The 18,781-nt window shown below is 36.0% G+C and overlaps 1 protein-coding gene and 1 long non-coding RNA gene across 6 annotated transcripts in view; one reads left to right on the top strand and one right to left on the bottom strand.

Annotated features, from left to right (window-relative positions):
- The first annotated feature begins 2,156 nt into the window (after positions 1 to 2,156).
- Positions 2,157 to 9,578, top strand: LOC144304694 (uncharacterized). The gene is made up of 2 exons (XR_013371628.1): positions 2,157 to 2,301; positions 9,288 to 9,578. It is a non-coding gene; the product is annotated as an uncharacterized LOC144304694 (long non-coding RNA).
- NCKAP1 (NCK associated protein 1) overlaps positions 5,129 to 18,781 on the bottom strand; it is a 103,118-nt gene continuing 89,465 nt past the window's right edge. For all 5 annotated transcript variants that reach the window (XM_077883227.1, XM_077883228.1, XM_077883224.1 and 2 more), the window contains 7 exons: positions 15,346 to 15,428; positions 14,869 to 14,949; positions 10,234 to 10,327; positions 8,169 to 8,285; positions 7,451 to 7,560; positions 7,018 to 7,107; positions 5,129 to 6,062 (listed from right to left, as the gene is read on the bottom strand). In XM_077883227.1, the coding sequence (XP_077739353.1) occupies positions 5,946 to 6,062; positions 7,018 to 7,107; positions 7,451 to 7,560; positions 8,169 to 8,285; positions 10,234 to 10,327; positions 14,869 to 14,949; positions 15,346 to 15,428 (692 nt within the window). In that variant the 3' untranslated portion in view covers positions 5,129 to 5,945. The remainder of the gene's footprint in view (positions 6,063 to 7,017; positions 7,108 to 7,450; positions 7,561 to 8,168; positions 8,286 to 10,233; positions 10,328 to 14,868; positions 14,950 to 15,345; positions 15,429 to 18,781) is intronic.

The following is an 18,781-nucleotide window of genomic DNA, read 5'->3' as shown; positions in this document are numbered from 1 at the left end:
ATGCAAGTGGAAAATTTAGTTGCATTTGTACCACTGTCACATTTTTAGAACCAAAGTCTATCAAAAAATTTTTTCTCAAGTAATTATGATGCAGTAATGTATGCAAGAACTTAGGAAAAAATAAACAAGGGCGACATGTTTTAGGTTTGTTTCTGGAAATACCACCAAATAATGCAGGAAGTTTCAGTTTGGGAGAATACTGCAATGAAATTTTATCATTAGCACTGACCCCCAAAACTTCAAATGCAGGAGTTAAAGAAGAAATGCCTTTAACTTATTCAGTTACTAATGGAGAAAAAGCAAATCTTACTAATTTGATAGCAACTTCGTGAGTTGCTCTCCACTCTCCACTTGAAAGTCAGTATTTAGGGGCACCTGGAGGGCTCAGTGGCTGAGCGTCTGCTTTTGGTTCAGGTCATGATCCCGGGGTCCTGGGATCGAGTCCTGCATTGGGCTCCCCGTAGGGAGCCTGCTCCTCCCTCTGCCTGTGTTTCTGCCTCTCTCTGTCTCTCATGAATAAATAAAATCTTTTTAAAAAGTAAGTCACTATTTAGAATTTTAAATGAGTGGTTTAACATGAGCACAGGAGCAATTTAGCAGTTGATAGAGGTGAGAAATGAATGATTCTGAACCACATTACACTTTAAAAATATAACTGATGAGGGATCCCTGGGTGGTGCAGCGGTTTAGTGCCTGCCTTTGGCCCAGGGCGTGATCCTGGAGACCCGGGATCGAATCCCACGTCAGGCTCCCAGTGCATGGAGCCTGCTTCTCCCTCTGCCTGTGTCTCTGCCTCTCCTTCTGCCTGTGTCTCTGCCTCTCTCTCTCTCTGTGACTATCATAAATAAATAAAAATTAAAAAATATATATATAACTGATGAAATAAAATTATAATAATTTTTAAATAAGACTTGTTCATATGTCTTAGAAGCTTATATTCTATAATGGTGATTTTCCTCTTAGGCCTTGGCCAAATATAATTCCAAGACCAGACGATTGAGCATTTGGTCAGTATGTACACTACGAATATGACTTAGCCTTATACCACAGTTAAGACATGGCAATCACAGGTTGCTTATCCAGTATCGTCCCATCTCCAGGCCACCCATGTCCCAGGTTTGTGGACCTCATGCAAGAAGTTGACCAGAACCCATCCCTCCACCTCATTCTCGAAGTTAAGAGAAAGTAGTAAAGTGCATTTAACTGGAAATAAGATATGGCCTCTCTGGCTAGGTTCCTCACTTTGATTTGCTAATTTATTTTACATTGTTCTTTTTAGGTCAAAACGACAGCCTGAGAACCTTTCTTGGAAATGAAGCATATTAGAGTTAGGCATGCTTGACCTGAAACGGTAATGACAGTAACGTGTATGGAAAGTTCGATTCATATAAATATCCAAATTTCAATATACCTAAAGCAACTTTCCACCCTGAAAATAATACCAAGTGGGCTCAATAAATACTGATTTTCCTTTCAATTCAACAGGACCAAATAACTAAATATCCATTTGTCATTAAAGATTAAAACATTTAAAATTTCAAACCAATCTTTTTATGAAAAGACAAGGGTCACAGCAAATCTTTAGAAAAAGGGGCACCTAGATGGCTCAGCGGTTGAGCACCTGCCTTTGGCCCAGGTCATGACCCCAGGGTCCCGGGATTGAGTCCCGCATCGGGCTACCCACAGGGAGCCTGCTTCTCCCTCTGCCTGTGTCTCTGCCTCTCTCTGTGCCTCTCATGAATAAATAAAACCTAAATAAAAAACTAAAATAAAGTAAAAAAGAGCCATTGTTTGAAAATTCAGGCCAATGCCATCAGATGAAAACGGGATGCCTGCCCGTGGGCCGTAGTCCTTGTTTGAGCTCTTACAAAACGCAAGAAGTGTATAACCCTGTAAAAAACTACTCATTGTCAGGAGCCCTTCTTGACTGTGAAGAGTGTGTTTCCCCGGCCCCTGGCCCAGCGTAGGCTCCAAGAACTCCTCCTGACCTCTAGAGATACTAAAGGCTTGCTCATTCTGCGTTAACACCTGTAAATTCGCAGAAGCCTTTTCTCCAGGGCCCTAATCCTAGTCCACTGAACTTTGGAGTTTTTCCATCCCATCTGGGTTAAGAGATCGGCAACACTAGCAGAACAATCAGCTGATTATGACTTAACAGCAAGGTGCACTCTGAGCTCCCGGAAGGTAGGTGCAAGATCTTACACGTCGCTTTCATCCCACTGTACGGACATATGCTCTCAGACCGACTGCACTACGGAACATTCTGTGACCGGATTTCCTGCATTAGCACCATCTATGAAGGTCAGGATTACAGTAAATAAAGATGACTTAATGACCAGGCAGCTTTTTTCTCACAAGGAATTATCTTAATTACATTTAAAATAATGTATGATATAGATTCCATTTCCTTTATGTATTTTTTCCTTCCTATTTGTAATAACAAAAAGGCCACTTTAGGAGCACCGGGGTGGCTCAGTTGGTTAAGGACCAACTCTCAATTTCAGGTCAGGTCATGATCTCAGGGTCATGAGATTGAGCCCCACATGGGGCTTGACCCTCAGCATGGAGTCTACTTGTCCTTGCCCTTCACTCTTCTCCCTGAACAATCTATCTCTAAAAACAAATAAATAAAATCTTTTTTTTTTTAAAGGCCACTTAACCTTGGCTCCGAAAAATTTTGTAAAATGGAAAAACTTTCCATAACTTGAAGGCTGGGGTGGAATGAATGACAGAAACAATTTTATCAAGCCCATTAAAATATAAAGAGCTTTACAAATTAACTTTAGAGGATGTAACTGAAAGACAAAGGTTAACATTAATTACACTAATTTAGTTACTGAAGTCCTCTTTGGTCTTTTTTCTCTTTAAAAAAAATGATGTGTACCAGACTATTGGTATGAAAGGCAAGGAGTCTTACAACTTTTCGCCTTCTGATTGGTAGACATTTTTACTGAGAACATAGTTTTTAAAATGACATCTCCGAGGAATGAAGCTAAAAACTGCTGTGTATAGTCTCCTATATAGTATTTAAACACACAAACGGCATCTTTCTGAATTAGCTTAATATATAATTCATAATATACCTATTTAATAGAATAAAGGAATTGCAATCTCGGTGTAATTTTAATTGATTCTTAAATTCATGTATTAAAGATTTCATTTATTTATTTGAGAGCGAGACAGAAATAGTGACAGAGCTAAGTGAGAAAGAGCAAAAGCAAGGAGGAAAAGGAGAAGCATATTCTCCGCTGGACAGCCAGCCCCACGCAGGGCTTGATCCCAGGACCCTGAGATCACGACCTGAGCCCAAGGCGGACGGGACGGACACTGGGCCGACTGAGCCACCCAGGGGCCCCTAAGTTCATGTTTTTAAATTGGACATCTTTTCATTCTCTAACAGGTATACACACACACACACACACACACACACACACACACACACACCCCTTTTAAATGAATGCCATTAACTTGGACTTGGAAATAAATGTCATATACTTCGAAAATTCAATTAAAATTCAGTTATCAAAGTAGCTGCATCCATGGGCAGCCCGGGTGGCTCAGCAGTTTAGCACCTGCCTTCAGCCCAGGGCGTGATCCTGGAGACCCGGGATCGAGTCCCACATCGGGCTCCCTGCATGGAGCCTGCTTCTCCCTCTGCCTGTGTCTCTGCCTCTCTCTCTCTTCTCAGTTTCTCATGGATAAATAAAATCTTTAAAAAAAAAAAAAAGTAGCTGCATCCTAACATTAATTACTATGCACTACTAGATTTTAACAGTCATATGACTACACTCAAGATTGTCTGGGAGCTATTTTCAACCCTATTATACTAAAAAATGTTTACATATGCAAATAAGTGTTCAATTGGTATTTTAAAACAACAGTTTTTCAACACTCCACTTAAAACAGTGAAAATGAAAAAAAATAACACAGTGAAAATGAGAAATTCATTTAAGAAATAAAAATAACCAATTAACACAAAAAAGATATTCCATCTCCCTAATGAATAAAGATATGTGAATTAAAACACAACATGTGTTTCACTTTTTGAAGAGGCAAAGATGCATTGGCAGTTAATAGAGGAAATTACATTCACATAACTGAAAAGGTAAAATTGATACAATCTTACTGGAAGGAACCTAACATGTTTCAAAGTTTAAAATGTGTACTTACAGATGTATTTATTTTGAGAGAGGCAGAACATGACTATATGAGCAGAGGGACAGGGAGAGAGTCTCAAGAAGACTCCCTGCTGCTGAGCGTGGAGCCGGACTCGGGGCTTGATCCCAGGACCCGAGATCATGACCTGAGGCAAAATCAAGAGTTGGATGCTTAGATGACTGAGCCACCCAGCGCCCCAGAAAATTCCTTTTCTTTTCAAAAATCCTCACTGAACTATTGAAAATTTTCAACAGAGAGTGCTGACTATTCCCTGCTTGAAATATAGATTGGAAGGATCACACACAAAATAGCAACATGATAATCTTGTGGCACCTCAATTTCATTCTACTCTCTTATCTGAACAAAGAAGAATAATATATAACTGAGTTCATAGTAGCTTCCTTTTCTCTTAACGTGCTACTAGTGTATATTTAAGAAGCTGTGAGCAAAAGTTCTACTTGATATCCAGATACAAAGCTGTTGAGAAATAGTCTTTATAATGCCAATCAAAGAGCAAAACATCTGGTTAGTTTTTAAACAAAATTAGCTGCTCTACCCTCGGCCAACCACTAAGCAATTGGTCTTTCCCATTCATTACTGACTGATGTAGTAGCTCTCAGCAACACTTTACTGGTTCCATAATCAATCATTTTATTCCCATTCTTTCAAATAAAACTGTCCATTTGGTCACATGAAACTGCAAGCTGATGGCACATGAATATCCTTTTAGTGCTTAATTCTTAAAAAAATGTCATATGATTTTATTTTCTGATTTTTATTCAAAAAAAATTTTTTTCCAGTGGGATGTTTTTCAAAATATTTAAGCAGATTTTTCTGACAGCTGACTTGGTATCAAATGCTACAGTTAGACATTTCTAAACTAAAAGCTTATTTTAAACTAAATTGAAACTAAAACTTTCATATTTTTAATAAATTTCTAGAGATCCAAAATTAAAGAAATAATTCAAAATGTGATACAGTCTAGTGTTTATTTTATGTTATGGCAGGTACACTTGAATTTCAAAAATTTAAAACATATAAAAAGTGGTTAGGGACTAACATTTGTATCAACAGTTGATAAATGTCTAAGATTATTTATTATACAGCAGGGTACAATGGTAGTGCTATTGCCAGTAGGGCACCAGGGAAGTTAGTCTAAAAATCATCACCAGGCTTTATACAAGCAACAACATGTGCTGCCGTTTTAGAATTTCTGGACATAGCCTGCTTCTAATGCTAAGCAGTCCTTAAACATTTTTAATGTTATACAGTGTTACAGTATTTAGTTTGGCAAATGTTTCAAAATAAAGTAGAAATGTATTCATAACATCACAGAAATACACATCCAGTTTTGTTTTCAATGCGGACCATAGGTACAGATCAGAACTCTTCCCTATATGAAATAATTTACACACAGATGAATGCTATAATATCACTATCTAAAATAATCACTAAATACAATTCTTTTTCAGAAATAAACAAGCAAAGGGTTTTTTTGTTCATTTTCAAATATCAAAAACATAGAGATAAATGTATATTTCCCAAACAATGATATTCTAAAATTATAGGAATAATTTTAGTGAATTCAGTGAATGTGAAACCTAAATCAACCAAGTATACTGTAATACAACCATATTAAATGAAACCAATGATCAGAAAACACAACCGTATGAAAGAAATTTATAACCACAAAACTGTTTTTCAGGCCTTAAGGTAAAATTGTTCCACAGTTTACAGGTAAAACCAGACCAACAAAAATGCGTGCTTGTCTTCAATAAGTAGGTATTTTATGCAGAAGATGTAACACTTTGCTTGTAGACGGCATGGTATGCATTTCTCAGCAAGACGTAAGGAAAACAAGATTCCAAAAGATCCATGGTCAGGAATGGGGATTCCTGTACAATCTGAAAAGTGGCAAAAATGCATCACAGATTTGGGAGTTATTTATAGCAGCAACATTTACTCACAGCCAGTATTACAGTGTTATTAGAAACAGAAAATTATTTTCCTTTTAACTTTAAAACCTGAAATCTAAGTGTGCCACTGTTTTGCTATCAAAAATGTTTAAAACATCACTTTTCAATTAAGTCTATTAATCACAGGAACAGACTGAGTACTTTCATTTGCCCTCAACGGTACACTAGACATTTAAGAGAATATAAACATATTTTTTTGAGAATATAAACATATTTAAAATACGGTCCATAGCATCAAGTGTAATTGGGTTCTCAAGTCTAAGCTAGGAGGCCAGATCACACATAAGACCAACTGTATGTAACTAAGTGGAAAGCTAGAGGAGTTCAAAAGGGATGAAAGATTAACGTGGGGCAGAGTCATCAGGAAAGTCTATCCAGAAAAAGACGGGAGTGATGGGGTATTCTGAATCACAGAACAGATAGAGATCTCTGCAGGAAAAGGAAATTACTGTGAGAGAAGAGGGACGGTGTAGAAACAAGCAGAGCTGGTTCAAACAGTGAAGAGAAAGAACCGACGAGGCACAGAGACTCACAGGAAATTACAGTAGACGGTGGAAGAGAGTCAGGGTGTAGAAAACCAGAGGCGGTGAAATATAAGGCCCCAGGTGCTTCCCAGCTGGTTGAAAAACTACTCAGAAAGAATACCTTAGAATACCTTATAGATAATGCTACTCATCTTTGTTTTCTGACCTGATTATCATATGGTAAAGCACAAGCATGTCGGTCTTTCCTGCAATATTTAGAAAGTGTGTGGCTTGAGTCAACTACACAGAGGGGATCAAAAGGAATTTCAGCTCATGTTGTTATTTAATTATCTAAATGCCAAGAAAGACTATCAGACTGGAACTGTTTTCTTGTTAATAAAACATAAAATGAGACTTACCATATCTAGCAGTAAATACACAGATTCTCTGTTTCTCGTTGTTGTTTTATCTGTCTCCTGGCCAATTTTCAGTAGACTGGAAGATGCCAGCTTAGAAGGATACAGACAATTTAAGGAAGTTTTAATGAAATGTTCACAAGTTACTTGTTTATTTTCAGTATGTTTCAACTTACAATATATTTCAATTATTCAGTGGCTATCTGTAATATAATGGGCAAAATTCTAGGCAGTCCAAATACCAGCTTAGAAAAAAAGGTCATATTGCAGAGCTCTAGAAATGAGAGACAGCTAAGGGAACAAATGATAACTGGCTCCTTTATTTGGTTCTCCTTTCAGGGGGGGAAAAAGGAGACTGTATTCTGCTTTATTTGATAGTTATCATTTTAATTTTCCTTATAAAACATCATGAGTTCTGCTATTTGAGTATACCTACCGCCAGAAATTCCTTAAGACGGTCTTCAATGCTTCCTTTGTGAATTGTAAACAAAGCTGCGGCAATCTGGTTGATGGCTTTGGCCAAGCAATGTATGTTGTTGCAGTGCCCTGAGAAAGTTCATATAGGGTTTGTGGTTTCTGTGTGACTCCGATATTTCAAATAATACATAAATGGCAAGTCTTTAATAACTTCACAATCTATATAAATAGTGACATTATTAAAGAGCTAGGACATAGCCTGCCTTGCTCTCCTTTCATTTTCATGTGGACTAGTGCTTTTAAAAATACTATAGTAGAAAAGCAACAAGTGATGATGTCTCTATTAAAAAAAAATTCCTAAAAGAAATCATGTATCATTTTTATATTTCCTTAGAAACTTAAAAAAAAGAAGCTCTTAGCTGCTGTAGAAACATTCTGTCATTCAATCTTTAAAATAATCTTAAGAGTTGGGTACTCCTTCACCATCCCCTGCCGCACACATTCAGGGACCCAAAAGCTCACCCATACATATTTCATTTATCAGGAAACTAGGGCTGAGAAACTCAAGAAAAATCTATTTTCTCTTTCTAAAGAAAAAACTATTTATGGTTATCAAGCTAGTAAGTGGCTACTAAATTAATCCGCATTCTTTATATACAAACATTAATTACTTGAAAACTACCTATTATATCAAAAGTTACTTCTTCATTGCCAAAACAGTTTTAAAGCACTATTACCTTCTATAGCAGGGCTATACTGAGACATCACGTTACTTGCCAGTGTCGGCAAGGAAACTGCCACAAAGACCATAAGGAGGCAGGCAATTTTATATTCTTCTTCTGGACTTATGTTTTCTGAGGGAGAAAATTAAAAATAAAACCAAGGTATTTCTTCAAGATTAGTTAAGAGTTATCAATCTAAACCAGAAAATGCAAATTTTAATTTTTGTATAAAGTATATTACTGAGCTTCTACAGAACTAATCACAACTTTGCTGTAAGAAATATAGAAGTAACATATATTATTATTGGCTATTATTAACTATCCAAGAATATTTCAAGGACCTCTAAAAACCCAATAAGGCAAAAAAACAGAGGAGATGATAGGACAAAAAAGTACGATTAGGATAAGTGGAATCCTAAAATTTCCTAACTGAAAACTGATAAATTATTATTTCATAAGATAACTGTGTACTACAGTTTAGAAAATTATCTCATAAATTACTCTGTAAAATCTTCCTAAAAAATCCTTAAATAGATGTAATTAAAAAATTACTATTTAAAAGACATAAGTGTGGAAAGTGGACTGGATTTCCAACCTCTCCATTCTAAAAGACAGAAGGAACCAGTCATAAATGAAAATAACTAGCACTGCTCTAAGTCCTTGAAGACATAATCCTTTCTAAAATATTTACTGTAATGTGTACTAGAACTCTAGGTCACACCTCGGCACTTGAATTTGGTGCCTGGGAAATTCTAGTTACTCTACTATTCACCCTACCACGCATATGTAAGAATTGAACATAAGAGCCAGAATAGGTCTTAAAAATTTGGCTATGAAAAATAGAGCTGTAGCCAAACGAGTAATAATGGCAACTGCTCATGTGACCATAATTAACATATTGCACGAATGATAAAACAAAAAGCAGTGTTAAATAAAAAAAGAACTGATGAGCCCAGCCAAACATGCTGAGTACAACGGGATAGGGAAGGGCATTTTAGTATCAGAAACAGATAAAATGTTACCTACTTTGGAGACAAATTTAGAAATATCTAGAGCATTCTGGGTACTATATTTCGAAGACCTGGTTTTAAAATCTTTTTTTAAAAAAGATTTTATTTATTCATTTATTCATAGAGACACAAAGGGAGAGAGAGAGGCAGAGACACAGGCAGAAGGAGAAGCAGGCTCCATGCAGGGAGCTCGACGTGGGACTCGATCCAGGGTCTCCAGGATCACGCCCCAGGCTGCAGGCAGGGCCAAACTGCTGCGCCACCGGGGCTACCCGGTTTTAAAATCTTTTAAATATAACACAATGATGCACTGACTGGTAAATAGCTCTAGTCCAGTGAAAACAGGACACCCTTTTCCAGGTATCAATTTTGCTACCTACTGGTCCATCTCCATCAGTACGCAAATGCTGTTACTCTCTCACCTGAAAAAAATCCTTCTCTTGATTTTATTCCTGCCTCTGGCTACTGTAATTTCATTTCTTTGTTCCCTTTTATAGTAAAACTCTTTGATAGAGTTATTTTATACTTATTTCCAATTCCTTTTCTCGTGTTCTGTCTTAAGACCTCTCTAATCAGCCTTTTGCTCTGAAAACTCCACTGCAACTGCTTTTGGCAGCATTACCCATTAATTCTACATAGCTGATCATTCTCTCTCCACTTTGCTGGAAGCTCCTCTTTCCTAGTTTTTTTTCTCCTTCATCCATCCTTCTTTCTCAGCTTCTTTTCTGGTAATTACTCCTTTTCTTCCTGAGTTCTTGAAGTTGAAAGTATCCTAAGGCTCAGACCCTGATCCCTCTTACTTCTGCATTTATGCTAACTAACCTTAGAAATTCCATCTAGTCTTATGGCTTAAGTATCATCTGTATGATGACTATGCTAAAACATAAGTTCCAGAAAACAGGGATTTTTGTCTCTTCTACATTGCTATATTCCAACTACCAAAAAAAAAAAAAAAAAGGCAAATATGACATTAAGTGGGTATTTGAATAGTGCCACAACCTGCATACCTGTATCTGTATTGCCCTGATAATTTTAACTAAGACTGATATGTATTTACTAATGCATTTTACCTGATTTTTGTGAGGAGAGAGCTACCACCAAGGCAGGATCAATCTCGCAAGGTAATCCAGCAGCTGATGATAACTCATACACATTCATTGCAACCTGATGAAATATGTAAGAATTATAGAGTAAGAAATATTTTAGCAAATTTCTAAGAAATCTCACTTTACTAAGAAAAGATATACTGTTTAAATTAGAATCTACCTATAAGAACACTAGAGAATTTCAAAACGTGGCTGAAATAGGAACCACAGCACACCCAGCCTACAATGAAAAACTGAGTTATTACTTCATGACGTACTGCTTATTTGAACTTCCTATTGTCATACTAAAGAAAGTTTGTATACTCTCTGTGGCAAATACCAACAAATTCATCCTAACATTATTTTTCTTGGAAGCATGGATGTAAAATATCAAGCCAAAAGAGATGAATAAATGAACAAAAGTGAATCAAAATCACTGAACTTTTATTTACATTCATACTTATTTAATGAGAAATTGGGGTGGTTCAATGCCTCATCATATAATAGCTAGTAAATTACTTATCCTAATAGATTTTTTTTTTCAAGCAAGCTCTATGCCCACCGTGGGACTTGAACTCACAACCCAGAGATCAAGAGTTGCATGTTCAACCAACTAAGCCATCCATGTGCTCCACAACAGATTTTTAAGGAGTAATGATTTAAAACCTGATAAAGGAATTTCTAATGACTAAAGTAATTCTTTTTGGTTCTCACATATGGATTTCAAGTATTTACAATACTCTGTTCAATACTTCAGTTAAAAACCACCTACACGGTTGGTTACCTCTGATACTACTAGAAGAAAAACCCTCAGGATAAAATATGAAGCAAAACTGTGTATCTTAAAATTAATGGAAATTGTCATGGAATAAGTTTCAAAAAAATCATTTGAGGGGGGTGGCTCAGTGGGTAAAGCATCTTGATTCCAGCTCAGGTCATGATCTCAGGGTGGTGAGAAGCCCTGCATTACGCTCTACACTCAGCAGATGAGTCTGCTTGAGATGCTCTTCCTCTCCCTCTCCCTCTCCCCACTGTGCATGCAAGCACAGTCTCCTTTTCTCAAATAAATCTTTTTTTTTTTAAAAGGAAAAACTTTTTTTTGGTGATTCATTACTCACTCCACATACAAAAATTAACTCAAAATGGATCATAAACCTAAACATAAGAACTAAAATTATAAAATCCTTATAAGAAAATATAGATATAAATCTTTATGACTTGGGTTAGGCAATGGTTTCTTAGGGCACCAAAAAGAAGAGGCAACCAAATCAAAAATAGACAAACTGGACTTCACCAAAACCAACAACTTTTGTGCCACAGACGACATTATTAAGAAAATGAAAAAAACATCCACAGTACAACAGAAATTTGCAAATCATGTATCTGTTAATAGACTTGTATCCAGAATATATAATGAACTCTTAAATCTCAAAATTAAAACAGCAAAAAATCCAAGTGAAAAAAACAAGCGAAGGACATGAAAATATTCAATATTCATCGTTTCAGGAAAATGTGTAACAAAACAATGAGATACCATGTCATACATACTAGCATGGCTATAAGTAAGACAAACAGCAACAAATATTGACAGGATATGGAGAAAATGAAACCTTCACACATTGTTGCTTGAAATGCAAAATGGTACAACTACTTCGGAAACAATCCAGCAGTTTCTCAAAAGGTTACACATAGAGTTTCCATGTGACCTGGCAATCCAACTTCTGGTATATACCCAAGAAAAGGAAAGCGTATGTTCACACAATAACTTGTATATGGATATCCACAGTAGCATTATTTATAAGAGCCAAAAAGTGAAAACCACCCAAATGTCCATCAACTGATGAAAGGAAAAAGAAAATGTGGTATATCCATATAATGGACCACTATTCGGTAATAAAAAATGAAGTACTGATACATGCTACAAGATGAATAAAACTTGAAAGCATTATGCTAAGTAAAAGAAGCTAGCACCAAATGCCTACATATCATATGATTTATATTAAGTGTCAAGAATAGGCAAACTTGGGATGCCTGGGTGGCTTGGTGTGTTAACCACTTGACTCTTAATTTCAGATCAGGTCATCCTCTCCTGGGTCACGGGGTCAAGCCCTGTGTAGGGCTTTGTGCTCAGTGGGGAGCTGGTTTGAGGATGCCCTTCCGCAATCCCTTCCCCTATGCACACATGCACGTGTATTCTCTCTCTCTAAAATAAATAAATAAATCTTTAAAAAAAAAAAAAAAGAGCAAACTTTAGATATAGAAGGCAGGTTAGTAGTTAACTAGGGTTGGGGACTAGGAAGATTTCTGGAATGACTGCTAATGGGCACAGGCTTCCTACCAGGAGATGAAAATGCTCTAAAACTGGCTGCAATGACTGCTGCACCACTCTGTGAGTATACTTAGATCTGCTGAATTGTATACTATAAATGAGTAAATTTTAAGATATCTGAGTTATATTTTAATAAAGCCATTAAAAAGTATATATTTGGAGAACTGGTGGTTGCCAGAAGGGAAGGGAACTGGACAAACAGGTGAAGAGAATTAAGAGGCAACAAACTTCCAGATATAAAATAAGTAACTTGAATGAAAAGTACAGCATAGGGAATAAGTCAACAACGTAGCAACCTTGTATGGTGCCAGATGGCAGCTACACTTACCATTGTGAGCATTTCATTATGTGTATAAATGTGGAGTCACTATGTTGTACATCTGAAACTAGTGTAATATTTTATGGCAACTATATTTCAATTAAAAATAAATTTAAAAATATATGACTTTTCAAAAAAATATTAAGTTCTGTTGAAAGTTTGCTAAAAACTAAACATAATTATGTTGGGTGCTGAGAGAGCTGGATGGTTGCTTAGAATATTAATTAGTATTCTCATAATTCACACACCTGTGTATTTTTTTAAAATATTTTATTTATTTATTCATGAGAGACTCAGCGAGAGAGAGAGAGAGAGAGTGAGAGAGGGAGAGAGAGAGAGTCAGAGACACAGGCAGAGGGAGAAGTAGGCTCCATGCAGGGAGCCCGATGTGGGACTTGATTCTGGAACTCCAGGATCACAACCTGGGCGGAAGGCAGGCGCTAAATCAGTGAGCCACCCAGGGATCCCCACACTTGTGTATTTCAAGGAATGATTCTTCTTTCATGTTTTCTTAACTTTTTTTTCCTACAGTGTTTCCATTTAATCACTTTGTACTAATCATAATGGTTTTCAATCATAAAATCATAAGACAATCATTGATCTCTAACGATCACACTACATACTGTGTACACTAAGCATCGTGAGACACACAAAAATAAAGGAATAAAGGTCTTCAAAACGTTCACAATCTAGCATAAATTGAGGAGAAAAAACACAATTATAATACAAGGCAGAACATATGTAACTGCACAATGGATAAACAAAAAGTTTTCTGATAATAATAATAAAAAAGAAAACCTTTACTGCCTGGGGATCAACGAATATTTCTTAGACGAGAACAACTGAATCTGGCCTCAAAAGAAATGCAGGATTTCCAAAGGCAGAAAATAGAAAAAGGGCAAGATTTTCAGGTAAAATAATTAAAGGATGAAACAGACAGATGTGAGATTGCACCCAGGAAGAACTAGTTACCTCACAGGATACATATGAAGAGAAGCATAGTGTAAGAAAGGGAGTAGCATGGGAGAAGGATGGAATAAGCCATGGAAGATAAGCCTCAGGAAGTGAGTGGCATCAATCTGAGAAGACCGGAGTGTCATACAAGAGAGTTTAAACAACTTTTTTCAGACGGTGTGCTTTAAAACATGTGAAACAAAATAATTTCTCCAAGACACATGAAAGTTTAGAAAACATACAGAAGAGATCACTTACTGGATGTGTAACCACTGGTTAATTATTACTGGGGTTAGATAAGGAGTTGGATTTCATGATCAAAAAAATTTCAAAACAAAAATTGTAAACTCATATATGGCTACTAATATTCTATATTTATAAAAACAGGATATGAAAATTTTAAAAAATCATACCCTATAATTGACATCCTTTTACAAGACTTTTTAATATCAATTTATAAAAAACTGATTTAATTTTAATTAAACAAAACAACTCTTATTTCACGGGCTTGTCAAATTACTCTGCTTAAGGCCATGTATAGACAGCTATCAGCAAAAGGGATAAACATCAATACCAACCCATTTTACATTGCTATAGGTAATCAAGGAAGATGAACTTTCAAAATGCCTATGTAGTAGCACTCTGGTGCTGAGCTCTCAAAGATGTATTGTGTTTTTTCTTTTCTTCTCACTTTTTATTTTTTAAGATTTTATGTATTTATTCATGAGAGACACATAGTGGCAGAAACAAAGGCAGAGGGAGAAGCAGGCTCCCTGCAGGGAGCCTGATGTGGGACTCGATCCCAGAACCCTGGGATCACACCCTGAGCCAAAGGCAGACACTCAACTGCTGAGCCACCCAGGCATCCCTCAAAGATATATTTTCAAAGGCAAGCATGCTAACTGATCACTCTAAAATAGACACTTTACAGTAGTTTAGAATTTATTAAGTTTTATTGCACGTGTAACTCAAATATTTCATTTTAAACACTGTAGAATTGGAACAGAAAGTTTATTACCTTCATATCAGTTTCCCTTGGAATGTGATCCTTGAAATCTTCAATTGAACTTACAAGAAAAGGAATGTGGTAAGATAAGACCTAGGCAGGACAACAAATAAAAATGCAGTTACTTTTAATTGTGAACCCCAAATTTATCAAATATTACCATTCAATTACTTCTAGTTTTCATAACTTTTTTTTAATATTTTCACGTGATTTTCTAAAGTATTAAGAAGAGTAATGCCAAACTGAATACAGCCAAAATGGGAAATGCTTCAATGAAGAGTAAAGTTGAAAAAGTAGTACAATATCCAGACAAGCTAAACCCTCCCACCCCAATTTCAAAACCAAAATTAAAAATGTTTAAATAACTCTAATTTCTATATATTTGATTTTATATAACTATGTAAACTAGAATTTTAAGTAACTTTTAATTCCTGGGAAATTAAAAGGGATTATTTGACTATAGGATGTGTACTTATAATGGTTTCTTACATCTCTAAGTGCTTCTTGTGCCAACGATCGGAAGGATAAAATCACACCAATTATTGTCATCCTCTTCAAGACACTGTCAACAGCTAAATTGGAAGAAAGGAGAGGAGAAGAGTATGAATTTGATTCTTTCTTAACTAGGAGAAAACTCTTAGTCATAAAATTCCCATGATAAAAGGTACAAGAGCAATTTGATTACAACATTAAAGAGGCAAAGGTACCAAAAGATGATATTAAAAGGAAATTACAGTTCACATCAAGTACACACTATTCTTTAAAATGGTTTAGATGGTTCACCAGAATCTTGAAATAATCCCATAAGTAGCCACTTGTATAATCCTCTCAGAAATGGCAGAAGTAGGGGGAAGGAGAGAGAAAGCCTAGGGGAGAAACAGGAAGCTGCCAGAATGGAAAGGAGCTAAGTCCTCAAATGGTCCCAGAACTTGGAGACACTAAATTCTTAAACTGTTGAGGAGGTCTGGAGAGTCAAGAAACAAAAAAATGACTACTGAAATCACAAGCAGTTTTGGGAAGACCAGGTTGCTGACGACTACGAATGGATTTGATCATTTAACATTTTGGTTAGAAAGCATTACTTTGAAAATTATTACTATATATTCAATATTAAAACTTAGTTAACAAAATCAAGGGAGATTAGAATGGGAAGGATCAATACCTTCATATTTTAAAAAGCCAACATTTATGGAATTACTCCAAATATACAAGGCATCGTACTGTGTAATAAGAACACAAATATAAACAGAATAATGATCTAGCACCATGTAGGAAAGGAAAAGGGCAAATATAAGGAAGAAACCATTGAGAAGATGCAAGAGTAAAGTAACCTTATATGTGACTTTAAATAAAAACTTAAAATGAAAAAAAAAAGAATAATGATCTAGACTAAGTAACAGTCTAAATGGACTATCAAGAAAACTAAGAAAATATGACCCTATTTATAGGAGACAAAAAGATAAACAGCGACCCTTGAATAACACGGGTTTGAATTGTGTAGGTCCACTTACACATGGGTTTTTTTCTTTAAATATAGTGCTGTAAATGTACTTTCTCTTCCTTATGATTTTCTTAATAACATTTTCTCTTGCTCATTTTATTGTAAGAAAGCAGTATATAATACATATAATATATAAGATATGTTAACTATTTTATCAGCAAGGCTTCCAGTAAACAGTGCTACTAGTAGTTAAGTTTTGGAGGAGTCAAAAATTATATGCAGATTTTTGACTGCACCGGGAGTCAGCGACCCTACCCATATGTATATATGGGTGTGTATATATATATATATATATATATATACACATACTCACACACACATTTGTGTATACATAACAAATTTCTAGAAAGATGTACAGAAAAGCATTAACCATAGTTACCTATGAGAAATAGGAATGGAGAGAATTGTTATGACTTTCTACCTCCTGCATGGTTTGCTTTAAACTGTGACCATAGCATCTTTTATTAAAACATACTAACAGCCAAAAAAAAAAAAAAAAACACAAAAAAACATACTAGCAGCCACAATATAAGCCAAAATGTGATGAAAATTAAAACAGTGGTGTTCACAAAATGAAGTAAGGCACAAATATGTTATACATTCCACATGAGCAGTTATCAGTTTAATCAATCTTTTCATCTTTCTTTAGCACTCAGAAAACTACAAAATGTTTAATGAAATGGTTATTCAAAAAATGAGACTAGAAAATTGTTACCATCCAGAAAAGGAGAGAAGAAAGAAGGGTGAAAGGAAATAGTTATCTGAGAAAATGTCATCTAAGTTGGTCATAAAGGAGGAGTAAGAAGACAAAAGCATTCCAGGCCAGGAAACAAAATAAAAGGGGATCTAGAAAAAGGAATGGCAGAGAATAAGGTGAATAATCAGAAAATAAGTAGTGGGGTAGAATCTCATATTTTCCAAGGGATGATACCCAGAATTCAATCAATTAATTTTGCCAGAACTATATCTTACGACCTCCTCTTGAATATACACAGTAATAATGACATATTAAAAGTTCTGAGAAACTTCATGGTAAGAAATGTTGTTTAACTGATCATTAATGGACTATTCGCTATACCTTTTTAAGCACTGGCATCTCCTTTTATCCCCCGTAATTTCCATTAACATCCTGCTCTGGTGTGAATGTTTATGTCCCTACAAAATTTATATATTAAAAACTTAAGCCCCCACAGCTGATGGTATTAGAAGGTGGGGCCTTTGAAGTGCACTCAAGCCATGAGGGTGAAGTCTCATGAATTTGATTACTGCCTTATAGAAGCTTCAGAGAGAACCCTATCCCTTTCAGTCACATGAAAATACAATGACGAGTCTGTGACCCCGAAGCGGGCCCTCACCAACCATGCCAGCACCATGATCTTGGACTTCCAGCCCCCAGAAATATGAGAAATAAATTTCTGTTGTTTATAAATTACCCAATCTGTGATATTTTGTTGTAGCAGCCCAAATAGACTAAGGCACATGCCAAGGAACTAACACTGAGCACAGGCTATGTTTGGATCTCAGGCCAGGCAGGCAAAAAGTAGTGGGGGGAAAAGAGGTTATCTAAATAATGGCTTCTGAATACATGCTAAGGATTTTTAGACTATCCTCCAAGCAAAGAGGAGGTAGTTCAGGGTTTTTAAATATAAGGAGTAATATGAAAAGAAATCTTTATCAATATGACTCTAAATGTGAGAGATGGGCTAGAGAGGGAAGACTGGACATGTTAGGAAACCAAGACTGGAGTTCACAAAATAATGACAAAGCCTTAAATGAGAACCATGGGAATAAAAGGAATAGATTTAGGCATCATATTTAAGAGGTGGGATCTGCAGCAGGAGTTACAGGCTCAAACATCTACAGTAGGTAACATAAAATAGTGAAGTAGACTAAGCGAAAGAACATTGGGGCGGGGGGGAACTGAAGAAAAACATTTCTAAAGGGGGCAACTGCTACTTAGCTCCAGTCCATCACTGCCATGTGGGGAAATACTGCCTAGGATTTGGGGGGAGGGGACCCAGAAGTTTGGATGTTTATGCAAAATCTTCCATTTTTAAAATAATGATCAAAAAATGTTTTTAAATTTAATGCAGCATAGAGTCAAAAATTTTTTCTCTTTGGGCCAAATGTGACCCATCAATTTGCAAACTCTGATCTGGAACATACAGCTACTCATAGATATGGAATGTGATTATAGGAAAAGTCAAGATAGCACACCCAAGTTTCCCTGTGAGAATCACTGGGTGAATGGCATGGGAGGTAATAAAATGGTCAGTAATAGAAGAAATCAGGCTTTTTCTCCTCACTCATTCATACCTCCAATGAGGGGAATATCCTTCCTATTCCAGAGATATTGCAAAGTATCTGTGGGTCATATAGCTGTAGATAATCTAACAATGTTTCTCAAACTTCAATGCAAATCAG

The sequence above is a fragment of the Canis aureus genome, chromosome 34, assembly GCF_053574225.1.
Source record: "Canis aureus isolate CA01 chromosome 34, VMU_Caureus_v.1.0, whole genome shotgun sequence".
Classification (NCBI taxonomy): Eukaryota; Metazoa; Chordata; class Mammalia; order Carnivora; family Canidae; genus Canis; species Canis aureus.
This window is presented reverse-complemented; position numbering and strand designations above follow the sequence as displayed.